Consider the following 22395-nt stretch of genomic DNA (forward strand, 5'->3'; position numbering starts at 1 on the left):
CAGTGTGGGGTCACAGCTGGGCTGGGCTCCTGGACAAGGTGTCACTGTCACTGTGGCACAGCTCCGGGTGCCATTCCTGCTGGCAAGCCCAGCTCTCCCTCCCTCCCCCTGCAGCCAAGCCCTGCCCCAGGAGCCATCCCAGGCAGCGGCACCTTGGGATCACAGGATCCCAGCTGGGTGGGGTGGGAAGGGAGCTCAGAGCCCCCCCAGTGCCACCCCTGCCACGGCAGGGACACTGCCACTGTCCCAGGGTGTCCCAGGGTGTCCCAGTGCCCAGCCTGGCCTCGGGCACTGCCAGGGATCCAGGGGCAGCCCCAGCTGTGCCAGGGCCTGCCCACCCTGCCAGGGAACAATTCCTCATTCCCAAGATCCCATCCAGCCCTGCCCTCTGGCACTGGGAGCCATTCCCTGTGTCCTGTCCCTGCAGGCCTTGTCCCCAGTCCCTCTGCAGCTCTCCTGGAGCCCCTTCAGGCCCTGCCAGGGGCTCTGAGCTCTGCCTGGCTCCTTCTCCTCCCCAGGGATCCCCTCCCAGCCCAGCAGTGCCAGCTGCAGCTGCAGTTCTCCTTCCCCATAAATTCCACTCTCTCCTCCTTCCAAAGCTGCCCCCACACCGACGGGTCCCTGTTGGCTCCACGTTTGGGGTCAGTAAAGCAAATCCTGGGGCTGGCTGGGGCCTGACGGCACCAAGGAGGAACCTCTGGTGGAGAATCAAACATCTGATGGAGAAACCGACATCTGATAGGGAAACCAACAACTGATGGAGAAACAAATAACTGATGGAGAAAGAAACATCTGAGGGAGAAACCAACATCTGACAGGGAAACAAAGACCTGATGGAGAAACAAATAACTGATGGAGAAACCAACATCTGATAGGGAAACAAAGATCTGGTGAAGAAAGAAATAACTGATGGAGAAAGAAACATCTGATGGAGAATAAACATCTGATGGAGAATAAACATCTGATAGGGAAACAAACATCTGATAGAGAAACAAAGATCTGATGGAGAAACAAATAACTGATGGAGAAACCAACATCTGATAGGGAAACAAAGATCTGGTGGAGAAACAAACATCTGGTGAAGAAAGAAATAACTGATGGAGAACAAACAACTGATGGAGAAACTAATAACTGATGGAGAAACAGACATCTGATGGAGAAACTAAAAATTGATGGAGAAAGAAACATCTGATGGAGGAACCAACATCTGATGGAGAATAAATAACTGATGGAGAAAGAAATAAATTATGGAGAAACAAACATCTGATGGAGAACAAACATCGGATGGAGAACAAACATCTGATAGGGAAACAAACATCTGAGGGAGAAATAAATAACTGATGGAGAATAAATAACTGATGGAGAACAAATATCTGATGGAGAACAAACAGCTGAAAATGCTCCTCAGAACAGGAGGGGTTGGGTAGGACATGACCTCTGCTCCCACTGGAAACCCCAGAGATGTTCAGATTTCAGAATCCCAAGAGATGCTCAGATGTTCTGGGAACCCAAGAGATGCTCAGATTTCAGAATCCCAAGAGATGCTCAGATGTTCTGGGAACCCAAGAGATGCTCAGATGTTCCAGAATCCCAAGAGATGCTCAGATGTTCTGGGAACCCAAGAGATGCTCAGATGTTCCAGAATCCCAAGAGATGCTCAGATGTTCTGGGAACCCAAGAGATGCTCAGATTTCAGAATCCCAAGAGATGCTCAGATGTTCTGGGAACCCAAGAGATGCTCAGATGTTCCAGAATCCCAAGAGATGCTCAGATGTTCTGGGAACCCAAGAGATGCTCAGATGTTCCAGAATCCCAAGAGATGCTCAGATGTTCAGAATCCCAAGAGATGCTCAGATGTTCCAGAATCCCAAGAGATGCTCAGATGTTCCAGAATCCCAAGAGATGCTCAGATGTTCAGAATCCCAAGAGATGCTCAGATGTTCAGAATCCCAAGAGATGCTCAGATGTTCAGAATCCCAAGAGATGCTCAGATGTTCCAGAATCCCAAGAGATGCTCAGATGTTCCAGAATCCCAAGAGATGCTCAGATGTTCAGAATCCCAAGAGATGCTCAGATGTTCCAGAATCCCAAGAGATGCTCAGATGTTCTGGGAACCCAAGAGATGCTCAGATGTTCCAGAATCCCAAGAGATGCTCAGATGTTCCAGAATCCCAAGAGATGCTCAGATGTTCCAGAATCCCAAGAGATGCTCAGATGTTCCAGACACCCAAGAGATGCTCAGATGTTCTGGGAACCCAAGAGATGCTCAGATGTTCTGGGAACCCAAGAGATGCTCAGATGTTCCAGACACCCAAGAGATGCTCAGATGTTCTGGGAACCCAAGAGATGCTCAGATGTTCCAGAATCCCAAGAGATGCTCAGATGTTCCAGAATCCCAAGAGATGCTCAGATGTTCAGAATCCCAAGAGATGCTCAGATGTTCTGGGAACCCAAGAGATGCTCAGATGTTCTGGGAACCCAAGAGATGCTCAGATGTTCCAGACACCCAAGAGATGCTCAGATGTTCTGGGAACCCAAGAGATGCTCAGATGTTCAGAATCCCAAGAGATGCTCAGATGTTCAGAATCCCAAGAGATGCTCAGATGTTCTGGGAACCCAAGAGATGCTCAGATGTTCCAGAATCCCAAGAGATGCTCAGATGTTCCAGAATCCCAAGAGATGCTCAGATGTTCCAGACACCCAAGAGATGCTCAGATGTTCAGAATCCCAAGAGATGCTCAGATGTTCAGAATCCCAAGAGATGCTCAGATGTTCAGAATCCCAAGAGATGCTCAGATGTTCAGAATCCCAAGAGATGCTCAGATGTTCCAGAATCCCAAGAGATGCTCAGATGTTCCAGACACCCAAGAGATGCTCAGATGTTCCAGACACCCAAGAGATGCTCAGATGTTCCAGAATCCCAAGAGATGCTCAGATGTTCATGGAACCCAAGCGGCTCCTGGGAATCCCTGCTGTGCTCTGCTGATGCCCTTCCAGTGCTCTCCAGAGTTGGTTTTGTTTATTTTTATACAATATTATTGTATTTATATGATTTATATATTTTTTGTTATTTTTAAGTAATATGATTGTATTTATATATAACTGTATTTATATAATTTATATAATATTTTTGTTATTTTTATATAATATTATTGTATTTATATTATTTATATAATTTTTTGTTATTCTGTATAATATGATTGTATTTATATATAACTGTATTTATATAATTTATATAATTTTTTAATAATATGATTGTTTTTATATATAACTGTATTTATATAATTTATAGATTATTTTTGTTATTTTTATAATATTATTGTATTTCTATAATTTATATAATTTTTATTTTATATATATGATTGTATTTATATATAACTGTATTTATATAGTTTATATAATATTTTTTGTTATTTCTGTATAATATGATTGTATTTATATATAACTGTATTTATATAATTTATGTAACATTATTGTATTGATATATAACTGTGTGTATATAATTTACATAATTTTTTGTTATTTTTATATAATATTATTGTATTTAAATAATTTATTTTTGATATTTTCATATAATATTATTGTATTTATATATTTTTGTTATTTTTGTATAATAGTGGTGTTTTTATATAATTTTTTGTTATTTTAATATAGTATTATTGTATTTATATAGAATTGTATTTATAGAACTTTGTTGTTATTTTTGTATAATATTATTGTATTTATATATTACTATATTTATATAATTTATATAATATTTTCTGTTATTTATATATAATATTATTGTATTTATATATAATTGTATGTATATAATTTACATATTTTTGTTATTTTTATATAATATTATTGTATTTATATAATTTACATATTTTTGTTATTTTCATATAATATTATTGTATTTATATAATTTATAGAATTTTTTGTTATTTTTATATAATATTATTGTATTTATATAATTTTTGTTATTTTTATATAATATTGTATTTATATATAAATGTATTTATATAATTTATTTTTTGTTATTTTTATACAATATGATTGTATTTATATAATTTATAGAATTTTTTATTTTTATATGATTGTATTTCTATATAACTGCGTATATAATTTATAGAATTTTCTGTTATTTTATACAATATTATTGTATTTATATATTACTGTATTTATATAATTTATATAATGTTTTTGTTTATTTTATATAATATTATTGTATTTTTGTTGTTATTTTTGTATAATATTATTATATTTTTATATAACTGTATTTATATAATTTATATAATTTTTTGTTATTATTTATATTCTATTTTTGTATTTTTTGATTTTAAGTTACTGGGGTTTTTTTTAAATGTAGTTTTTGTGTTATAGGAAAAAATGGTTTTGTTTATGGTGGCATCAGAAAAGAGTTTAGTTAAAGGTTATTTTATTATTTTTTATTTAGGATTTAAAATTTTTGATACTTTTATTTGTTTGCACTTTTATTATATTTGATTTTTTTAAATTTAAATTAAGGAGGGTTAATGTTTTATAAAGTTTTTATTGTTTTTATTTAAGTGTTTTTATTTAATGTTTTTGTTGAAGTTTTTTATTTTTATTTATTTTTTCCACTTAAGTTTTTTTGTTCTATTTATTGTTTTCACTTAAGTTTTTTTATTTATTGTTTTCATTTAAGTTTTTTTGTTAATTTATTGTTTTTCTTGAGGTTTTTTTGTTTTTTACTGTTTTCATTAAAGGTTTTTTTGTTTTATTTATTGTTTTTATTGAGGTGTTTTTTTAATTTATTGTTTTCATTAAAGTTTTTATTGTTTCATATTGTTTCAAAAGGGACTTTCCAGGGGAAAAAGGGATTTTTCCAGGGGAAAAGGGATTTTTTCTAGGGAGAAAAGGGATTTTTCAGGGTGAAAAAATGGATTTTCTAGGGAATAATGGGATTTTTCAGGGGGAAAAAAGGGACTTTCCAGGGAAAATGGGATTTGCCAGGAAAAAAAGGGATTTGCCAGGAAAAAGGGGGATTTTTCAGGGAAAAAAAGGATTTTCCAGGGGAAGAAAGGGATTTTCCAGGGGAAAGTGGGACTTTCCAGGGGAAACTGGGATTTTTCCAGGGAAAAAAGGAATTTCATGAGGAAAAAAGGGATTTCCCAGGAAAAAAAAAATTCAGGGAAAATGGGATTTTCCTAGGAAAAAAAGAGATTTTCCAGGGGAAAAAAGGGATTTTCCAAGAAAAAAAAATGAGATTTTTCAGGGAAAAGGGGATTTTCCTAATAAAAAAGGGATTTTCCAGGGGGTGAAAGGGGATTTTTCAGGGAAAAAAGGAATTTCCAGGGGAAAAAAGGGATTTTCCAGGGGAATAAGGATTTTCCTGTCGCCTGCCGCTCCCGGGGCCGCGGGATGGATCCAGCCCGGGAATTCCAGCCGGGAAAGGGCCGAGGGAGCCGCGGAGCGCCAGGGCTGGAACCCGGGAATGGCCCGGGGACACTGGGATGGGGACACTGGGATGGGGACTGGAAACGGGCCAGGCAGGATTCGGGGCACCCCCGAACCACAGACACCCAGAACTAACCCCAGATTTAACCCCAGAACCCCAGAACCCCAGAAACCCAGAATTAACCCCAGAATTAACCCCGGAATTAACCCCAGAATTAACCCAGAACCCCAAGAACCCAGAATTTATCCCAGAATTAACCCCAGAATTAACCCCAGAATTAACCCCGGAATTAACCCCGGAATTAACCCCGGAATTAACCCCAGAAACCCAGAATTAACCCCAGAATTAACCCAGAATTAACCCCAGAATTAACGCCAGAATTAACCCCAGAACCAGCCCCAGAACTAACCCCGGAATTAACCCCAGAATTAACCCCAAATTAACCCCAGAACCCCAGAACCCAGAATTAACCCCGGAATTAACCCCAGAATTCCAGAGCCCCAGAACCCCAGAATTAACCCCAGATTTAACCCTTGAATTAACCCCGGAATTAACCTCAGAACCCCTGAATTCCAGAATTAACCCCAGAATTAACCCCAGAATTAACCCCGGAATTAACCCCAGAATTAACCCCAGAAACCCAGAATTAACCCAGAATTAACCCAGAATTAACCCCAGAAACCCAGAATTAACCCCAGAATTAACCCCGGAATTAACCCCGGAATTAACCCAGAATTAACCCCAGAATTAACCCCAGAATTAACCCAGAATTAACCCAGAATTAACCCCAGAATTAACGCCAGGATTAACCCCAGAATTAACCCAGAATTAACCCCAGAATTAACCCCAGAATTAACCCCAGAAACCCAGAATTAACCCCAGAAACCCAGAAACCCAGAATTAACCCCGGAATTAACCCCGGAATTAACCCCAGGATTAACCCCAGAATTAACCCCAGAAACCCAGAATTAACCCAGAATTAACCCCAGGATTAACCCCAGAATTAACCCCAGAAACCCAGAATTAACCCAGAATTAACCCAGAATTAACCCTGGAATTAACCCCGGAATTAACCCAGAATTAATCCCTGAATTAACCCCAGAAACCCTGAATTCCAGATCCCCAAAATTCTAGAACTCCAGAGCCCCAGAATCCAGAACCCCAGAATTCCAGATCCCCAGAATTCCAGAATTCCAGATGCCCAGAATTCCAGATGCCCAGAATTCCAGACCCCGGAACCGCAGAGCCCCAGAATCCAGAACCCCAGAATTCCAGGGTTCAAAAAGCCCAGAGCCCCAGATCCCCAGAATTCCAGACCCCCAGAATTCCAGACCCTGGAACCCCAGAATTCCAGAACCCAGAACCGCAGAGCCCCAGAATTCCAGAACTCCAGGATTCCAGAGCCTCAGAACCCCAAAATTCCAGAACCCCGGAACTCCAGAGCCCCAGAATTCCACAATTCCCAAAATTCCAGACCCTCAGAATTCCAGAAGCACCAGAATTCCAGAACCCCAGGATTCCAGAACTCCATAATTAACACCAGAACCCCAGTGCCCCAGAATTCCACAACTCCCAAAATTCCAGACCCACAGAACCCCAGAATTCCAAACCCCAGAATTCCAGATTCCCTGAATTCCCAAAATTCCAGACCCCCCATAAATAAAATTTATTTATTACCCGGCTCTGCCAAGCCCTTCCTGCTCAGCAGGAAGATTTATCTATTTATTTATTTATTTATTTATTTATTTATTTATTTATTTATAATATTTTATTTCTTTATATTTTATTTCTTTATAAATTTATTTTTACGTATTTTTAGTTATTTATTACGCAGCTCTGCCAAGCCCAGCCTGCACCTCGCTGCAGGAACATTTATTTATTTATAACATTTATTTCTATTTAATATATTTATATTTCTATTTAATAGATTTATTTTTATATTTGTATTTTATATATTTATTTTTATTTATTTCTATTTATTTATTGCCCAGCCTGCATCTCGCTGCTCGGAAGGAACATTTATCTATTTATTTATTTATATTATAATAATTATTTACATTTTTTATTTTATTTATTTTTATTTATTCGTATTTATTTAATACCCAGCTCTGCCAAGCCCAGCCTGCACCTCGCTGCAGGAACATTTATTTATTTATTTATAATATAATAATTATTTCTATTTTGTTTATTTATTTATTTATTTATTTATTTTTATTTCTCTTTATTTCTCTTTATTTCTATTTCTTTAATCCCCAGCTCTGCCAAGCCCAGCCCGCCCCTCACTGCTCAGCAGGAATGTTTATTTATTTCTTTAAAATATTTGTTCGTGTTTTATATATTTATTTATACTCCTATTTATTTAATTTTATTTATTTACATTTACTTTTGTTTATATATGTTATTTTTATGTATTTGTTTCTATTTCATGTCTTTGTTTCTATTTATCCCCACTGATTCCTGCCCAGCTGCCCCGGCTGCTCCCCCGGCGCCTCCCTGGCAAGGGAAGCGCATTTCCCGCCAGGGCTCTGCTGCTGTCCCCAAATGCCACCCCCGAGCAGCCCCGCCCAGCCTGGCACCTCTGCTGGGCCACCCGGGGGGGACAGGGACAGGGACAGGGACGGGGACAGGGGGACAGGGACAGGGACAGGGACGGGGACACAGGGACAGGGACAGGGACAGGGACGGGGACAGGGACAGGGACATGGACACAGGGACAGGGACAGAGACAGGGACGGGGACAGGGACACAGGGACACAGGGATGGGGACACAGGGACAGGGACGGGGACAGGGACGGGGACACAGGGACAGGGACGGGGACAGGGACAGGGACACAGGGACACAGGGATGGGGACACAGGGACAGGGACGGGGACAGGGACGGGGACACAGGGACAGGGATGGGGACACAGGGACAGGGACGGGGACAGGGACAGGGACACAGGGACACAGGGATGGGGACACAGGGACAGGGATGGGGACACAGGGACAGGGACATGGACACAGGGACAGGGACGGGGACAGGGACAGGGACACAGGGACACAGGGATGGGGACACAGGGACAGGGATGGGGACAGGGATGGGGACACAGGGACACAGGGACAGGGATGGGGACAGGGACACAGGGACACAGGGATGGGGACACAGGGACAGGGACGGGGACAGGGACGGGGACACAGGGACGGGGACACAGGGACAGGGACAGGGACACAGGGACACAGGGAGGGGGACACAGGGACAGGGACACAGGGACAGGGATGGGGACAGGGACAGGGACGGGGACACAGGGACAGGGACAGGGATGGGGACAGGGACGGGGACACAGGGACAGGGACAGGGATGGGGACAGGGACGGGGACACAGGGACAGGGACAGGGATGGGGACAGGGACGGGGACGGGGACACAGGGACAGGGACAGGGACACAGGGACAGGGACAGGGACAGGGACAGGGACAGGGACAGGGATGGGGACAGGGACGGGGACGGGGACACAGGGACAGGGACACAGGGACAGGGACAGGGATGGGGACAGGGACGGGGACACAGGGACAAGGACAGGGATGGGGACAGGGACGGGGACGGGGACACAGGGACAGGGACAGGGATGGGGACAGGGACGGGGACACAGGGGCAGGGACAGGGATGGGGACAGGGACGGGGATGGGGACACAGGGACAGGGACAGGGATGGGGACAGGGATGGGGACAGGGACAGGGACACAGGGACACAGGGACAGGGACAGGAACACAGGGACAAGGGACAGGGACACAGGGACAGGGTCACAGGGACAGGAACAGGGACACAGGGACACAGGGACGGGGACAGGGACAGGGATAGGGGCAGGGACAGGGATGGGGACAGGGAGAGGGAGAGGGAGAGGGACAGGGACAGGGACAGGGACAGGGACAGTGACAGGGATGGAGATGGGGACAGGGACACAGGGACACAGGGACGGGGTTGGAGATGGGGACAGGGACACAGGGACAGGGTCAGGGACAGGGACAGGGACAGGGACAGGGACACAGGGACAGGGCAGGGCCAGGGCCAGCCTGGGGCACACAGCCAGCTGGGACAGGCAGTGCCAGGGAGGGAAGGGCAGAACCTGCCCAGGACTCCCTGCCAGGTGCCACCAGCTCAGGACACAAAACAGCTGGGACAGGCAGAACCTGCCCAGGACTCCCTGGCACTGCCAGGTGCCACCAGCTCGGGCAACAGAAACCCCTGGAGAGGGCAACTCCTGCAGGGCATCCTCCAGGAGGGCTGGCACACCTGGGACTCCCCTGGCCAGCTGGCAGGGGCTCTGAGGGGCTCAGGAGAGCTGGCACACCTGGCACCCCCCTTTCCCAGCTGCCAGGGGCTCTGGGGGGTTCAGGAGAGCTGGAACCCCCCCTTTGCCACCTGGCATACCTGGGACACCCCCATTCCCAGCTGGCACACCTGGAATCCCCCCTTTCCCAGCTGGCACACCTGGTACCCCCTCTTCCTGCCCAGCTGGCACACCTGGGACCCCCCTTTCCCAGCTGGCACACCTGGGACCCCCCCCTTTCCCACCTGGCACACCTGGCACCCCCTTTCCCAGCTGGCACACCTGGCACCCCTTTCCCAGCTGGCACACCTGGCACCCCCCTTTCCCAGCTGGCACACCTGGCACCCCTTTCCCAGCTGGCACACCTGGCAGCCCTTTCCCTGCCCAGCTGGCACACCTGGCAGCCCTTTCCCAGCTGGCACACCTGGCACCCCTTTCCCAGCTGGCACACCTGGCAGCCCTTTCCCAGCTGGCACACCTGGCACTGCCCTTTCCCAGCTGGCACACCTGGCAGCCCTTTCCCTGCCCAGCTGGCACACCTGGCACCCCCCTTTCCCAGCTGGCACACCTGGCACTGCCCTTTCCCAGCTGGCACACCTGGCACCCCCCTTTCCCAGCTGGCACACCTGGCACTCCTTTCCCTGCCCAGCTGGCACACCTGGCACCCCCCTTTCCCAGCTGGCACACCTGGCACCCCTTTCCCTGCCCAGCTGGCACACCTGGCACCCCTTTCCCAGCTGGCACACCTGGCAGCCCTTTCCCTGCCCCGCGGGGGCTCCGGTACCTTTTGGTGGGCGTGGGCGCTCCGGAGGACACCTGGGGCACCAGGGGCTCGTTCATGGTGGGCACCGGCCGGGGGGGGCTGCGAGAGACAGGGGGGAGTCAGGGGCAGGAAAATATCCCGGGATAAACTGGGGAATAAACTGGGATAAACTGGGGAATATCCCGGGATAAACTGGGGAATAACCCGGGATAAACTGGGGAATATCCCAGGATAAACTGGGGAATAAACTGGGATAAACTGGGGAATATCCCGGGATAAACTGGGGAATAACCCGGGATAAACTGGGGAATAAACTGGGATAAACTGGGGAATATCCCGGGATAAACTGGGGAATATCCCGGGATAAACTGGGGAATAACCCGGGATAAACTGGGGAATATCCCGGGATAAACTGGGGAATATCCCAGGATAAACTGGGGAATAACCCGGGATAAACTGGGGAATAAACTGGGATAAACTGGGGAATAACCCGGGATAAACTGGGGAATATCCTGGGATAAACTGGGGAATAAACCAGGATAAACAGGGGAATAACCCAGGATAAACTGGGGAACATCCCGGGATAAACTGGGGAATAGCCCAGGATAAACTGGGAATAATCCAGGACAAACAGGGTCCTGTCAGGGGGCAGGAAAATAACCCAGGACAAACAGGGGAATTACCCAGGATAAACTGGGGAATAACCCGGGAAAAACTGGGGAAAAACCCAGGATAAACTGGGGAATATCCCGGGATACACTGGGGAATAACCCAGGATAAACTGGGGAATAACCCAGGATAAACAAGGGAATAACCCAGGATAAACAGGAGAATAACCCATGATAAACTGGGGAATAACCCAGGATAAACTGGGGAATAACCCGGGATAAACTGGGGAACATCCCGGGATAAACTGGGGAATATCCCAGGATAAACTGGGATCCTGTGAGAGCAGAAAACACAAAAGGAAAGGGGCTGGATGGGATGCTGGGAATGGGGAATTGTGCCCTGGCAGGGTGGGCAGGCCCTGGCACAGCCGGGGCTGCCCCTGGATCCCTGGCAGTGCCCAAGTCTGGGATGGACACTGGGACACCCAGGGACGGTGGCAGTGTCCCTGCCATGGCAGGGGTGGCACTGGGTGGGGTTTCACCCCCCTTCCCACCCAATCCAGGCTGGGATTCGGTGCCAGGGAGCCTGGAGGGCACACAGACCCGGCTGTGCCAGCGCTGGGAGCCAGGCACAGGGACGCGGAGGCTCGGGGGCTGCTGGGACTGCCTCAGTTTCCTTTTTCTGAGCCAGGATCAAACCCCTCCCTCCCTGCTGAGACCCCCTGATAAATCCCCAAAATCCAGGGAAAAGGGGGGATTTGCTCCCTGGCTTCCCAGCAAGGAAAAAAATCCCTGGTTTTTAGCAGGGGTTGGTAAAAACCAGCAGCCAGCAGCCCTGCAGGGAGAAAACTGGGAATGTGGGAATAAGATCAGAATATGGAAATATGAGAATAATATGGGAATGTGGGAATGTGGAGATATGGAGATATGGGGATGTGGGAACTGAGCAGAATATGGGAATATGGGAAAAATCCTGGGAGAAACTTCCAGGAAAACTGAAATTGAAATGTGGGAATAGTGTGGGAATAAGATCGGAATATGGAAATATGGAAATAATATGGGAATATGGGAATGTGGGAATGTGGGAATGTGGGAATTGAGCAGAATATGGGAATAAGGGGAAAATCCTGGGAGAACTTCCAGGAAAACTGAAATTGAAATGTGGGAATGTGGGAATGTGGGAATGTGGGAATATGGGAATATGGAGATATGGAGACATGGGAATGTGTGAATTGAGCAGAATATGGGAATATGGGAATGTGGGAATAATATGGGAATGTGGGAATGTGGGAATAATATAGGAATATGGGAATGTGGGAATAATATGGAAATATGGAAATGTGGGAATATGGGAATATAGGACTGTGGGGATTTGGGAATGTGGGAATAAGATGGGAATGTGGGAATTGGGCAGAATATGGGAATATGGGGATATCCTGGGAGCAACTTCCAGGAAAACTGAACTGGGAATGTGGGAATAAGATGGGAATGTGGGAATAATGTGGGAATAGGATGGGAATATGGAAATATGGGAATAATATGGGAATATAGGAATATGGGAATGTGGGAATGTGGGAATATGGAGATATGGGGATGTGGGAACTGAGCAGAATATGGGAATATGGGAAAAATCCTGGGAGAAACTTCCAGGACAACTGAACTGGGAATGTGGGAATAATGTGGAAATAATGTGGGAATGTGGGAATGATGTGGGAATATGGAAATATGGGAATAACATGGGAATAATATGGGAATAATATGGGAATAATATGGGAATATGGGAATGTGGGAATTGAGCAGAATATGGAAATATGGGAGAAATCCTGGGAGCAACTTCCAGGAAAACTGAACTGGGAATGTGGGAATGTGGGAATATGGAGATATGGAGACATGGGAATGTGGGAATTGAGCAGAATATGGGAATATGGGAAAAATCCTGGGAGAACTTCCAGGAAAACTGAAATTGAAATGTGGGAATAATGGGAATAATGTGGGAATAGGATAGGAATATGGAAATATGGGAATAATATGGGAATATAGGAATATGGGAATATGGGAATGTGGGAATTGAGCAGAATATGGGAATATGGGAAAAATCCTGGGAGCAACTTCCAGGAAAACTGAAATTGAAATGTGGGAATGTGGAAATAATGTGGGAATGTGGGAATAATGTGGAAATAGGATGGGAATATGGAAATATGGAAATATGGGAATAATATGGGAATATAGGAATATGGGAATGTGGGAATAATATGGGAATGTGGGAATATGGAGATATGGAGATATGGGAATGTGGGAACTGAGCAGAATATGGGAAAAATCCTGGGAGAACTTCCAGGAAAACTGAAATTGAAATGTGGGAATGTGGGAATAATGTGGGAATGTGGGAATATGGAGAAATTCCTCCTGATGCCCACCCTGAGCCTGCCCTGGCCCAGCCTGAGGCCATTGCCCCTTGTCCTGTCCCTGTCCCCCGGGCTGTCCCCTCCTGTCAGGGAGTTGTGCAGAGCCACAAGGTCCCACCTGAGCCTCCTTTTCTCCAGGCTGAGCCCCCTCCCAGCTCCCTCAGCCCCTCCTGGGGCTCCATTCCCTTCCCAGCTCCGTTCCCTTCCCTGGACACGCTCCAGCCCCTGCAGGTCTCTCTTGCTGTCAGGAGGGGCCCAGGGCTGCCCCCAGCACTGGAGGTGCCCCAGCAGTGCCAGCACAGGGGACGGGCACTGCCCTGGCCCTGCTGCCACCCCAGAGCTGGCACAGCCCAGTGCCCTCTTGCCCACCTGGGCACACCTGGGCACACCTGGGCACACCTGGGCACACCTGGGCACACCTGGGCCCGTGCCCAGCGCAGCTCTGAGCCCCCCAGGTGCCTCCGTGGAGCTGCCTTTTCCTGCGCCCGGTGCTCCGGGTGCCACTCAGGAGCAAAGAGGCCAAAGGAGGCAGAGAAAAAATCACAAACAACTTCTAATCCACCGACAATGTAGGTTAGAGACGTCTGACCCAAAAATAGCAGCCTAAATTTTTGCCAAGGGGAAGCGTTTCCAAGGCGTGGGGATGCGCCAGCGCCTCTCGACCTGCCTGCTCCCCGTGCCTGGGCAGGAGGCTCGGGGGCTGAGCTCTGTCCTCTGGGAAACTGCAAATCCAGGGGCTTTGAGCAGCAGCAATGACAAATTTCAGGGTTAATTCCACAGGGTTTGTGGTGATTTTAAAGAGACTTGGAGGCGATTCTGTTCGGGGGGCGGGTCAGAAATAAATTAAAGAGAAGTTAAAGAACAATCAGAAACCCCGGGATATAAACAGATAATTGGGGTTTCACAGATGAGAACTGAGGAAAATCAATCCCCGAGGACTGCTGCAACACCTGGTGATGATCAATAAACTTTCCCGCACACACTGCCGAGTTTCTGAGCCCTTTTATCACCAAACCTCTGCTGGATTTTATCTCCCAGCCAGTTCCTGTGAGCGCCACGGGATCCCCAGCAGGGCAGGGAGCAGCTGGGAAATGCAGCAGCAGCACCTGGCCAGAGGTCACCGCGCCCCCGAACCCTCTGCGGGCTCTGCCGGGAAATCTGCTGCCCCCGGAACGCCGGGGCTGGACCCACACCGGGAAACGCGGCTGCGGGCGGAGGAGAGGGGCTCTGCCCACCTGGGGATGGGCTCTGCCCACCTGGGGAGGAGAGGGGCTCTGCCCACCTGGGGATGGGCTCTGCCCACCTGGGGAGGGGGCTCTGCCCACCTGGGGATGGAGGGGGCTGTGCCCACCTGGGGATGGAGGGGCTCTGCCCACCTGGGGATGGGCTCTGCCCACCTGGGGAGGGGAGGGGGCTCTGCCCACCTAGGGATGGGCTCTGCCCACCTGGGGATGGAGGGGCTCTGCCCACCTGGGGAAGGGAAGGGGGCTCTGCCCTGCCCACCCTGGGGAGGGGGCTCTGCCCACCTGGGGAGGGGAGGGGGTTCTGCCCACCTGGGGATGGAGGGGGTTCTGCCCTGCCCACCCTGGGGAGGGGGCTCTGCCCACCCTGAAGAGGGGGTTCTGCCCACCTGGGGAGGGGAGGGGGCTCTGCCCACCTGGGGAGGGGTCTCTGCCCACCTGGGGATGGAGGGGCTCTGCCCACCTGGGGAGGGGGCTCTGCCCATCCTGGGGAGGGGAGGGGGCTCTGCCCACCTGGGGAGGGGGCTCTGCTCTGCCCACCTGGTCTGCCCTGCCCACCCTGGGGAGGGGGCTCTGCCCACCCTGGGGAGGGGGCTCTGCTCTGCCCTGCTCCAAGCTGGGGAAAGGGGAAAGGGAATGTTTGGGATGTTCCCTGTGCTGGGCTGCCCGGACAGAGACCCTGAGAACAGCCTGAGCACACCCCAAAAACACCCTGAGAACAGCCTGAGCACACCCCAAAAACACCCCGAGCACACTCTGAGCACATTCCGAGCTCACCCCAAAAATACCCTGAGAACAGCATGAGAACACCCCGAGCTCACCCCAAAAATACCCTGAGAACAGCATGAGAACAGCCCGAGCACACTCCAAAAACACCCCGAGCACACCCTGAACACACCCCAAGAACACCCTGAGAACAGACCGAGAACAGCCCAAAAACACCCCCGAGCACACCCCAAACATAGCCCAAAAACACCCCAAGAACAGCAGGAGAACACCCCGAGCACACCCCAAATACACCCCGAGACCAGCCCGAACTCATCCTGAGAACACCCCAAACATATCCCGAGCACACCCTGAGAACAGCTTGAGCACACCCCAAAACCACCCCAAACAGACCCCGAGCTCACCCCAAACACTCCCTGAGAACACCCTGAGCATACCCTGAGCAGAGGCCAAGAACAGCCTGAGAACACCCCAAAAACACCCCTGAGAACACCCCGAGCACACCCCAAAAACACCCCTGAGAACACCCCAAGCACACCCTGAGAACACCCCAAAAACACCCCTGAGAACACCCCAAGCACACCCTGAGAACACCCCAAAAACACTCCTGAGAACGCCCCGAGCACACCCCAAAAACATCCTGAGAACAGCCCAAAACCACCCCTAGCACATCCTGAGCACACCCCAAATGTACCTGAGCACACCCCGAGCTCACCCCAAAAACCCTGAGCTCACCCTGAGCTCACCCCAAAAACACCCCGAGCTCACCCCAAAAACACCCTGAGCTCACCCCGAGCTCACCCCTGCATTCCTGTCCGGGGCGATCCTCCTGCATCTCTGGGAGCCGACCCTACAGAGCTCTGGGAGCCGATCCTACGAAGCTCTGGGAGCCGATCCTACAAAGCACAGGGAGCCGACCCTACAAAGCTCGGGGAGCCGACCCTACAAAGCACAGGGAGCCGACCCCACAAAGCTCTGGGAGCCGATCCCACAGAGCTCTCGGAGATCCTACAAGGCTCGGAGCCCTCCCTGCACAGCTCGGAGCCGATCCCACAAAGAGCGGGGAGTCGATCCTACAGAGCTCGGGGAGCAGATCCTACAAAGAGCGCGGAGCCGATCCCACAAAGCTCAGAGAACCGACCCTACACAGCTCAGAGCCGACCCTACACAGCTGGGAACTGATCCTACACAGCTCTCAGAGAACCGATCCTACAAAGCTCAGGGCGGACCCCACAAAGCTCAGGGCGGACCCCACAAGGCTCGGAGCGGATCCCACAGGGCTCGGGGCGGACCCCACAGGGCTCGGGGCGCTGCCCCGGGCTCCGGGAGCCGCTCCAGGGCCGTTCCCGGCAGCCTGACCCTGCTGCTCCGGCCCGAGCCCGGCCGGGAGGGACCAGGAGGGACCGGGACCGGACCGGGAGGGATCCGGAGGGACCGGGACCGGACCGGGAGGGACCGGGAGGGACTGGGACAGGACCGGGACACCCACCTGCACCGCCCGGTGCCCGCCGCCGCAGCTCATCCCGGTCCGAGCCCGGCCGGGAGGGACCCGCAGGGCCCCGGAGCCCCCGGGAGGGACCGGGACAGGACCGGGAGGGACCGGGACCGGACCGGGAGGGACCGGGACAGGACCAGGAGGGATCCGGAGGGACCGGGACAGGACCGGGACCGGACCGGGAGGGATCGGAGGGGCCCCGGAGCCCCCGGGAGGGACCGGGACAGGACCGGGAGGGACCGGGACCGGACCGGGACAGGACTGGAACGGACCGGGACACCCACCTGCACGGCCCGGTCATCCCGGCCCGAGCCCGGCCGGGAGGGACCCGCAGGGCCCCGGAGCCCCCGGGAGGGACCGGGACAGGACCGGGAGGAACCGGGAGGGACCGGGACAGGACCGGGAGGGAGCGGGACCGGACCGGGAGGAACCGGGACAGGACCGGGAGGGAGCGGGACAGGACCGGGAGGAACCGGGACAGGACCGGGAGGGAGCGGGACCGGACCGGGAGGGACCGGAGGGGCCCCGGAGCCCCCGGGAGGGGCCGGGACCGAACCGGGAGGGACCGGGACAGGACCGGGAGGAACCGGGAGGGACCGGGAGGGAGCGGGACCGGACCGGGAGGAACCGGGACAGGACCGGGAGGGAGCGGGACAGGACCGGGAGGAACCGGGACAGGACCGGGAGGGAGCGGGACCGGACCGGGAGGGACCGGAGGGGCCCCGGAGCCCCCGGGAGGGGCCGGGACCGAACCGGGAGGGACCGGGACAGGACCGGGCCAGAACCGGGCCACCCACCTGCACGGCCCGGTGCCCGCCGCCGCCGCCGCTCATCCCGGCCCGGCTCCATGGCGGGGACGCGCGCACCGCGCCGTCTCCATGGCACCGGGGCCGCCGCGGGAGCGCGCATCTGCCGGGTACCGCGGGCGCAGCGCGGAACAGGCGCGGGGGGGAGCGAAATCCGGCTGCGTGTTGCTATTTATTGGGTTTTTATTATTTTTGCAATTGTTTTTATTTTAATTTTTTTAGTTTTAGTTTTAATTTTCCCGCTTTTTCAGTTTCCGCAGCAACTGCTTCAAAATTCGGCTTATTATTATTTGTTCAATTATTTTTCAATTAATTTTTAATTATTTTTTAGTTTTAGTTTTAATTTTCCTGCTTTTTAAGTTCTCACAGCAACTGCCTCAAAATATGTCTTATTATTATTTTTCTATTATTTTTCTATTATTTTTTCAATAATTTTTTCAATTATTTTTAGTTTTAGTTTTAATTTTCCTGCTTTTTAAGATTTCGCAGCAACTGCCTCAAAATACGTCTTATTATTACTATTTTTCTATTATTTTTTCTATTATTTTTTCAATAATTTTTTCAATTATTTTTTTGTTTTAATTTTCCTGCTTTTTAAGTTCTCACAGCAACTGCCTCAAAATATGGCTTATTATTATTTTTTCTATTATTTTTCTATTATTTTTTCAATTATTTTTTGTTTTAGTTTTATTTTTCCTGCTTTTTAAGTATTCACAGCAACTGCTTCAAAATATGTCTTATTATTTTTTTTTCTATTATTTTTTCTATTATTTTTTGTTTTAGTTTTAATTTTCCTGCTTTTTAAGTTCTCGCAGCAACTGCCTCAAAATATGTCTTATTATTATTATTATTATTATTATTTATCTTTTTCTATTATTTTTAATAATTTTTTCAAAATTTTTCTGTTTTAGTTTTAATTTTCCAGATTTTTAAATTCTTGCAGCAACTGCCTCAAAATATGGCTTTTTTTTTTCTATTATTTTTTCAATATTTTTTCAATTATTTTTAGTTTTAGTTTTAATTTTCCTGCTTTTTAAGTATTCACAGCAACTGCCTCAAAATATGTATTATTATTATTATTATTATTTATTGTTCTATTATTTTTTCAATATTTTTTTCAATTATTTTTCGTTTTAGTTTCAATTTTCCTGACCTTTAAGCTTTCGCAGCAACTGCCTCAAAATATGGCTTCTTATTTTTTTCTATTATTCTTTCAATTATTTTTCAATTATTTTTTCATTTTAGTTTTAGTTTTAATTTTCCTGCTTTTAAAATTTTTGCAGCAACGGCCTCAAAATATGTATTATTATTATTATTATTATTATTATTATTATTATTATTATTATTATTATTATTATTATTATTAATCTTTTTCTATTATTTTTTCAATTATTTTTAGTTTTAGTTTTAATTTTCCTGCTTTTTAAGTTCTCGCAGCAACTGCCTCAAAATATGGCTTATTATTATTATTTATTATTTTATCAATTATATCTTCAATTTTTTTTTAGTTTTAGTTTTAATTTTCCTGCTTTTTAAGTATTCACAGCAACTGCTTCAAAATATCTTTTATTATTATTTTTTATTTCTTCAATTTTTTTTCAATTTTTTTTTCAATGTTTTAGTTTCAGTTTTATTTTGCTGCTTTTTAAATTTTCATTTCTTCCAAACGTTTTCCAAATCTCCCCCATTTGCTGTGCTGGAAGGAGCAGGACACAGCCCAAGGCTGCCCACGAGGAGTTCTTAAACAACCAAAAAAGAAACAAAAAGAGGATCCCAGAATGAAAAACACCCCAAGCTCACCCAGTCCAGCCCCTGAATAAGTTAATTTAAAAGAAATTACCATAAAACCACGATTAAATTACTGTAAATTACTATAAAATACAAAACTTCTCTTCCACAGCCAATATTCATCAAGAGAAGCACACCCACAGCAAGGGGAGCTGGCAGAGCTGGAATTTAGGGGGGAATATTCTCCTGGACCCACCCAGTGCCAAAAATAAATCACTATAAAATACAAAACTTAATGTTCCACACCCAAAATTCACCAAGAGAAACTGCAAGAGCTGGGCTGTAGGGGGGAATATTCTCCTGTACCCACCCAGTGCCATGGGCAGGGACCCTTCCTCTGCCCCAGCCCGGCCTTGGGCACTGCCAGGGATCAGTTCATTTAAATAAATCACTATAAAATACAAAAATTAATGTTCCACACCAAATTTTCATCAAGAGAAGGGTACCCACAGCAAGGGGAGCTGGCAAAGCTGGAATTTAGGGGGGAATATTCTCCTGAACCCATCCATGGGCAGGGACCCTTTCCTCTGCCCCTGCCCGGCCTTGGGCACTGCCAGGGATCAATTAATTTAAAATTAATTAACATGAAAGTACAAAACTTCCCTTCCACAGCCAATAATCATCAAGAGAAGCACACCCACAGCAAGGGGAGCTGGCAGAGCTGGAATTTAGGGGGGAATATTCTCCTGAACCCATCCATGGGCAGGGATTCCTTCCCTCTGCCCCTGCCCGGCCTTGGGCACAGAATCCCTGAAAAGGAAAATCCTTAAAATCCCTCCCAGCCCAAGCTCTGCCCCATCCCCACCTTGTCCCCAGCCCAGGGCGCTCCGTGCCACATCCAGGAACTCCCTGGGCACCCCAAACCCCCCTGCCAAGGCCTGAGCACCCTTTCCATGCAGAAATCCCTCCTGATGTCCACCCTGAGGCCATTTCCCCCTGGCCTGTCCCTGTCCCCTGGGAGCAGAGCAGCAGCTACAGCCTGGAGGAGGATGCAGGGAGCTCGGGCAATGCAGGATGCCCCAAACCAGCAGGAAACTGCAGAATTTCCATTTTTGCTACCACTGACCCAGCCTGGCTGCAGGAATGCAGGTGAAGGCGGCTTCACTCCCTCATTCCTGGAAAAGTGAGGGAGGAAATCCCTGGATCCCTCAGGGATGTGCATCCGGAGCTCCAGCAGTGGGTCCAGCCAAGTCCCTGACTCTGAGGCCCCGTCAACATTCCTCTCTGCATTTTTCCAAACCCATTTCCAGCCCTGAACCATCTCACTGAGCCCTTGGCTGGACACTGCCCCATTCCCAAACCCACTTCCAGCCCTGATCCATCTCACTGAGCCCTTGGCTGGACACTACCCCATTCCCAAACCCATTTCCAGCCCTGATCCATCTCACTGAGCCCTTGGCTGGACACTGCTCCATTCCCAAACCCACTTCCAGCCCTGATCCATCTCACTGACCCTTTGGCTGGACACTGACCCATTCCCAAACCCATTTCCGGCCCTGAACCATCTCACTGAGCCCTTGGCCGGACACTGCTCCATTCCCAAACCCACTTCCAGCCCTGATCCATCTCACTGAGCCCTTGGCTGGACACTGCTCCATTCCCAAACCCACTTCCAGCCCTGATCCATCTCACTGAGCCCTTGGCTGGACACTGCTCCATTCCCAAACCCACTTCCAGCCCTGATCCATCTCACTGACCCTTTGGCTGGACACTGCCCCATTCCCAAACCCATTTCCAGCCCTGATCCGTCTCACTGAGCCCTTGGTCCTTCCCAGGGTTTTCCAGGACCTGCGTCACCATCCTGGCTCACAAAATCACCCCAAAAATGCACATTGCAGGCCATGACCTCCAAAACCTGAAATCCTGCCCAAATCTCCTGGGCTGGGCCTTTGTTTATTTTCTTCTCCATCTTCCAGTGCTCATAATTAACACCCCCACATCATTCATGTAAATGAACCCCACAGAAAATTTGAGAAAGGATTTGTAGAAATTTTTTTAAATTTGATAGAAAGTTTATATAGTGTATTTGTATGTAAACTTTGAGGGAAGAAATGTTAACTTACAAATATTATAAAAATAGAAATAGAAATATTATAGATAGGATAATAAAATATTATAAAATAGGATACATATTGTTGAGAGAAAAATTGAATTAAAATAAGTTTTAAAAGATGGTTTTATAAAAAAGATTGGATATTTTAGAGAAACAGAATTATGTAAGATATATTGTATTAGGATTCATAAAGAGAAATTTTAAATAATCAGTTTTAAGACATTTAAAATATAGTGTGGTGAAAATTGATAATTTAAAAAATGTTTATAGTGCACTGCAATTAGGAAATAGTTCACTGTTGATGGTGACAGTGTGAATTGTAACACTTGTATTGTTTTATTTTTTAAAAATAAAGATTGCGAGATTGGAAATAGAATAAAAACATTTTAAAATGTTTTTAGTAACCCATTTCTAAGCAAAAAAAAAAAAAAAAAGAGCTCAATCCAACAGGCAAGGACCCTCAGGGCAGAGGGGGACCCCAGCCCAGTGCCCCCCTGGGCTCTGCTAGCACCTGGCCCCTCCCTGCTCACTTGTGTCACAGTGGAGGGGACGAGGGTGACCTCACCCCCGTGTCCCCAGGCAGGGACACCACCTGGACCTGCTGCCAGGGCCTGGCACCTCTGCAGGGCTCCCAGGCACAGCAAAACCTCCCCGAGCTGGGAAACCTCCTCAGAGTGCAGCTGGCACTGAAATCACCCCCCGGGAGCTGCAGCATCCCCCTGGGCCACCCCAAAGCCCCAAAGCAGGGAAAAGATCCCAGGAGCGGCAGGTCCCAGCTGAGCC

At 48.4% G+C, this 22395-nt stretch overlaps 1 protein-coding gene across 5 annotated transcripts in view; it reads right to left on the reverse strand.

Moving 5' to 3' along the window:
* DTNB (dystrobrevin beta) overlaps positions 1–22395 on the reverse strand; it is a 159130-nt gene that overhangs the window by 86916 nt on the left and 49819 nt on the right. For 4 of the 5 annotated variants that reach the window (XM_038132085.1, XM_038132083.1, XM_038132082.1 and 1 more), the window contains exon 11: positions 10512–10589. The exons of the other annotated variant lie outside the window; for it this stretch is intronic. In XM_038132085.1, the coding sequence (XP_037988013.1) occupies positions 10512–10589 (78 nt within the window). The remainder of the gene's footprint in view (positions 1–10511; positions 10590–22395) is intronic. 5 annotated transcript variants of the gene reach the window in all.

This window comes from Motacilla alba, chromosome 3 (assembly GCF_015832195.1).
Source record: "Motacilla alba alba isolate MOTALB_02 chromosome 3, Motacilla_alba_V1.0_pri, whole genome shotgun sequence".
NCBI classification, from domain to species: domain Eukaryota; kingdom Metazoa; phylum Chordata; class Aves; order Passeriformes; family Motacillidae; genus Motacilla; species Motacilla alba.